We start from the raw sequence: 6023 nt of genomic DNA, 5'->3' as shown, positions 1-6023 counted from the left end.
ACTTTGAGAGGCTGAGGTGAGAGGACTGCCTGAGCTCAGGGGTTTGAGACCAGCCTGGGCAACTTGGCAAGACCTCACCTCTACAATAAATCAAAAACTTAGCTAGGCGTGGTGGCACATGCCTGTAGTTCCAGTTACTTAGAAGACTGAGGTGAAAGGATCACCTAAGCCGAGCAGGTCGAGGCTATGGTAGTCATGAGCATGCTACTGTATTCCAGCCAGGGCGACAGAGTGAGACTTGATGCAAAAAAAAAAAAAAGATCATACACTTCTATATTTTCTTCTGAAAATTAAAGTTTTGCTTTCCATGTTAGTTTTTAATCTACCTGCAATTTATTTTTGCACATAATGTAAAGAAAGAGGATGATCCCACTTTCCCCCCACCATATGGACAACCCAGTTACCCTAGCACCACTGACTGAAGGTAGGTTCCATGAGGACAGAGAACTTTTGTCACTGCTGTGTTTCCAGTGCCTTGGCCATGCATAACACACAGCAGGCTTATCACTTTTCCTCAACTAGTGGATTATTATCATCTGCATATAAATTTGATATTTCTCTTATAAATCCTATAAGTCCTCTTAAGCCCACACACGCCTCCACCTACTGCCTTATTTTTTGTTCTTCTTTAACAAAACCTCCATTAAAGAGTAGTTATATAGTTGCCTTCTCCAACTTGCCTCTCTCCAGTCTCTCGTAAACCATTCCTATTAGGGTTTTATCGGGTTTCATCTTCATCCCATCACTCCACTCAAACTGTATGGCAAACTACTAATGACCTTCATGTAGCTAAGAAAAACTTCAGTTCTCATATCTCCTTTGATCCATCAACAATATCTGATAGAGTTGACCTCTCTTCGTCTTTTTTTTTTTTTGAGTTGGCGTCTCACTGTCACCCAGGTTGGAGTGCAGTGGTATGCTCACAGTTACCACAGCCTCAACCTGCTGGGTTCCGGCAATCCTTGTGTCTCAGCCTTCCAGTAGCTGTAACAACAGGCATATGCCACCATGCCCAGCTAATTTTTTGATTTATTGTAGAGATGAGGTCTTGCCAAGTTACCCAGGCTAGTCTCGAACCTGTGGGCTCAGGCAATTCTCTCACCTTAGCCTCCCAAAGTGCTGGAATTATACACATGAGCCACCGCACCTGACTCCCTCTTAACAATTTTTAAGTGTACAAATCAGTCATGTTTGCCATAGTCACACTGTTGCATAACAAATCTCTAGAACTTGTTCATCTTGCATGACTGAAACTCTGTATTCACTGAGCAACTCCCCATTTCCCCCCCATCCCCTGGTATTCATCATTTTACTTTTCATTCTATGCATATGATTACCTTAGATGCTTCATCATATAAGTAGAATCATACAATATATATCTTTTTGACTATCTTATTTTACTAAACATAATGTCTTCACGGTTCATTCATGTTGTGACAGGATTTCCTTTTTTTTTTTTTTTGAGTTGGAGTATCACTGTTGCCCAGGCTTTAGTGCAGTGCTCACTGCCACTGCAGTCTCAACTGCATGGGATCAGGTTATTCTTCCTTCTCAGTCTTCCAAGTAGGTGGAACTACAGGCAGGAGCCACCACACCTGTAGTTGGTGTAGGGATGAGGTCTCGTTAAGTTGCCCGGGCTTGTCTCGAACCCTTGGACTCAGGCAATTCTCTTGCCACAGTCGCCCAAAGTGCTGGGATTATAGGTGTAAGCCACTGTGTCCCACTAATCTCCTTCCTTTTTAAGGCTGAATATTTCATTGTACCACACTATTTACCACACTGCATCTACTGACAGACATTGAAATGCTTTTACCTTTCAGTTATTGTAGACAATGCTGCTATAAACATGGGTGTACAGATTATCTCTTTGAGATTCTGCTTTTGGCTATTTGGATATATCTTTTTTTTTAGGTGGAGTCTCACTCTGTCACCCAGACTGGAGTGCAGTGGCTGCTCCTGGCCACCGCAGCCTCGACCTACTGGGCTCCGGCGATCCTACCGCCTCAGCCTTCCAAGTAGCTGGAACTACAGGCATGCACTACCACACCCAGCTAGTTTTCTGATTTATTGTAGAGATGAGGTCTCACCAAGTTGCCCAGGCGGGTCTCGAACCCGCGGGCTCAGGCAATCCACTGACCTCAGTCTCCCAAGGCATGGGATTATAGGCTGAGCCACCGAGTCTGGCTGGATATATCATATTTAAGAATCTGAGACCCAGCTCTTTCAGATATTTATCTAGAATTAGGATTGATGGATCATTAGGTAGTTCTATTTTTAATTTTTTGGAGAAACCATCATATTGTTTTCCATAGGACTTGCTTTTTTTTTTTTTTTTAAGAGGTGGAGCCTCACTATGTTGCCCAGTCTGGACTCAAACTCCTGGGTTCAAGTGATCCCCTTCCACCTCAGCCTCCTGAGTAGTTGGGACTACAGGTGTGTACCACTGCCCCTGGCAACAGTTGTATCATTTTACAATCCTACCAACAGTGTGCAAAGTTTCCAATTTCTTTACATCCTTGCCAACACTTGTTATTTTCTGTTTTTGATGGTAGTCTTTCTTATGGGTGTGAAGAGATTTTAATAACCATTTTTAAGTATACTGTTTAGTCCTTAATTTTCATCTAGTGCTTTTACTATCACACTATGTACTCTTGGTAAAAAAGAGAAACCTGGAATGAGGCAAAAATAAAGTTCTAAGCTAGATATTGCATTCTTTCAAATATTTAAAAGAAAGAGCATGTTTATGTAATTTATTGTGAGGCCTTGAGGAAGCTATTTAACTGTTAAGCCTCAAATGCCTTATCAGATATATTAGAAGACTGATGTAAGGATTATAGATATGATATATAAAGTGTCTAACAGAGGGGCTGGCAAGTAATAGGTGCACCAGGAGTACAAAAGTTGTATTGTCAGATGGGTAACAAGAGACAGAACAGAAACCATACCAATTTTGGTAGCACTATAGATGTTTTCAATAGGAAATATTTCTCCTAGTCCATATAGGAGAACCTTGGCCAGGGCTGGAACCAGCTGAGTGGTAGTGATCAGAACATTCACACAATTCTTTCTAGAAGGGAGTAAAAAGGAAAAGAAAAAAAGGTAAAACTAAACCAACCTGGGAACAAGAATTCAAAGGGGCCCAGTCTTTAGCGTCTGACACAAAGCCGTCAGTTAATTCTTGCCTCATTTCCCTCCTGCCCGTTCTAGCTCATAAACACTGGTGAGCAAATACCACCAACCCAGGTCAATGACCCCATATTTTAGAAAATAAACAAGAAGCTTTCAAGTGCTGTACTATTTTGATTGAATGCAATACAGTCCATGAATGAGATATGGTTTAAATTCTCTTTGTCTTCATACAACAGCAACACAGATTCTAGAACACGTATTAGTTTCACATGTCCTTTACCTTCACTCCTTGGTGTGAGTTTTATTGCTTACTCTACTAGGCTGTGGATCTGGAATTCCTGCTTTGAGGGAGGGAGCGATAGGGTATTAGCGCAGATATAGCTACATTTATTTCCCAGTCTAAGTTTCATGCTGAAATGTCCTTAATGTACCCTTTTTATTTTGAATCTTGCCTTCTTGAGCAGGTTTGGATACATTTCTTGGAGCTTCCTATACTTAAGATATTTGTAATACATCTCCTACATGTATTCTTTGATGTTACCAGGTACATCTCCTGGACTGGAATTATGGGTTACTGAGTTTTAATTTGTGAGCAAAAAGTCAGGAGAAAGAAAAAGGGTTTCATATATATTCTCTTAAAACTCTAAGGTATGCTGTTAACATTAAATGACCCTGCCTCCCACCTACTTCCCCCCTGCATCATTAAAACACCTCTCATCCCTACCTCCAAAAACCCTGCTTTAGGAAATGGCCTATCCTGGGATTGGGTTAGGAAAGAGTGTATCTCTGAGAGGATGAGACCCACAAGAATCATTTCCATACCTGGACTGGATGAGAAGCAAGGACTTTAATGCAGTTCCTAACCAGGAATCTGTTAAAACTTCGATTTCTGCTCTCAATCTCTGCAGTGCTTCCTTTCTCTGGGGACTAAGGAGGCCTTTGGGAATAAAGGCAGACACATTTATCATTTGACGACATATTCTTGCTGATACTGAGAAAGTAACTTTAAATTTTAAAAGGCCAGGCATGGTGGCTCATGCCTGTAATCCCAGAGTTGTTTGAGACCAAGAGTTTGAGACCGGCCTGGGAAATACAGTAAGACCTCTGTCTCTATTTAAAAAAATAAAACACACACAAAAAAGTAAATTCAATTAAAAAATAATGTAAGTCAATGAAATACTCTCCTGAGCTAATATATTTGTCTTCTTGAACCTTAGCATAGTGCTATTTAAAATGCCATTTTGATTTTCTTCATCAAAATGTTTTATCACAGGGGCACAACAACAATATCAGCTGACAGAAACATATGGTAAGATTCTGGTGCAGACTTCTTTCCTCACCAACCAGTAACATCATTTGCAGACTGATGGACCACACTTTGAGCAGAACTGCTTGAGAACATGATGTCAAGAACCAAAGTTGGGAAAATGAGTATTACAGTTGGAAGAGTCCACAGCATTTCCAATCTTTTTGTAAAGAAACTAAAAGCCCAAAGAAGAAAGGTGGCTTGCCTAAGATTACACAGCGAGTTAGTGGCTTTAGGTCTCAGGAAGTCTTTCCATTACTATATGTGTACACAAATCCCATAGTGACTGCCCTTTGCCTACTTCAGAACATGTCACCTGAACTCCCAGGTTGAACAACCAACTCTGTACTGTACTTACTTCTGAAACAACTCCAGTCGATACTGCCTAAGACTAGACAACTAAGCATAAAACATGTATCATGGGAGCATGTTGTCAGACACTTGAATTACAATATTCAAACAATAAATCTGGCTCTATAGTCAAGGTTAAAAAAAAAAATTATGGCTGTACTCAGTGGCTCAGTCTGTAATCCCAGCACTCTGGGAGGCTGAGGCGAGTGGACTGCCTGAGCCGGCGGGTTCGAGACCAGTCCGGGCAACTTGGCGAGACCTTGTCTCTAAAATAAAAAAAAAAATTAGCTGGCATGGTAGTATGCGCCTATAGTTCTGGCTAATTGGAAGGCTGAGGCAGAAGGTCAGCGCTGGGGTGGCCGTGAGTGTGCCACTGCACTCCAGCCTGGGCAACAGAGTGAGACTCCAACTCAAAATAAAAAAACAAAAAAAACCCAACAAATATTCTATTAGAAATACTCCATAAAAACAGAAGATATTTCTGTGAGGAGGAGAACTGGGAATATAATTTGTTTTCAGATTGATGGTTGCACAACGTAAGCCTAGAATTAGGCGATTCTCTTTAACATTGGGTAAAACAAAACAAAAACCAATACCTATATATATATTACACACTTAACCAAAATATGATGTGGCACTTTTGTTAATTCATACTGTACAAAATATACAAGTGGACATTAATTTTAATCTGTTCCCCAGAGTACGCTCAGGAAATTCTCATAGACGTTTACATCACTTTTTTGGGAGGCCAAGGTGATAGGATTCCTTGAGCCCAGGAGTGCGAATCAGCCTGGGCAAGAGAGCGAGACCCTGTCTGTACAAAAAAATAAAAATAATTACACACACACACACACACACACACACACACAGTGAGAGGAGACCTAAAAAACTCCAGAATTTATTTATAATAAACTGGGTATTTATTCTTACATGTTTAAACTTCAGTTATTTCAAAGAACTCTCCGTCTGATGCAATATGCCTATCAAAATGAATTTTTTCACTGCTCAAAATAGTTTTTGAACTTGTCAATGTTGATGCCTTTTAGTGCTTCTGCCGTTTTTTCCCACCTCTTTCACATCAGCAATACCTTTCCCTTTGAGGACTTTTTCCATTCAGGGAAACAAAAAAATGTCTCTTGCCGAGCTCGGTGGCTCAGCCTATAATCCTGCGCCTTTGGGAGGCTGAGGTGAGTGGATTGCCTGAGCCCGTGGGTTCCAGACCCGCCTGGGCAGGCGA

General features: G+C 41.0%; 1 protein-coding gene across 3 annotated transcripts in view; it reads right to left on the bottom strand.

Annotated features, from left to right (window-relative positions):
- The window catches only part of EYA3 (EYA transcriptional coactivator and phosphatase 3), a 114546-nt gene that overhangs the window by 9388 nt on the left and 99135 nt on the right, over positions 1 to 6023 (bottom strand). For all 3 annotated transcript variants that reach the window (XM_008066497.1, XM_008066500.1, XM_008066493.2), the window contains 2 exons: positions 3952 to 4066; positions 2946 to 3067 (listed from right to left, as the gene is read on the bottom strand). In XM_008066497.1, the coding sequence (XP_008064688.1) occupies positions 2946 to 3067; positions 3952 to 4066 (237 nt within the window). The remainder of the gene's footprint in view (positions 1 to 2945; positions 3068 to 3951; positions 4067 to 6023) is intronic.

The sequence above is a fragment of the Carlito syrichta genome, unplaced genomic scaffold (genome assembly GCF_000164805.1).
Source record: "Carlito syrichta isolate Samal-C Ts95f unplaced genomic scaffold, Tarsius_syrichta-2.0.1 Scaffold105233, whole genome shotgun sequence".
Lineage (NCBI taxonomy): Eukaryota > Metazoa > Chordata > Mammalia > Primates > Tarsiidae > Carlito > Carlito syrichta.
This window is presented reverse-complemented; position numbering and strand designations above follow the sequence as displayed.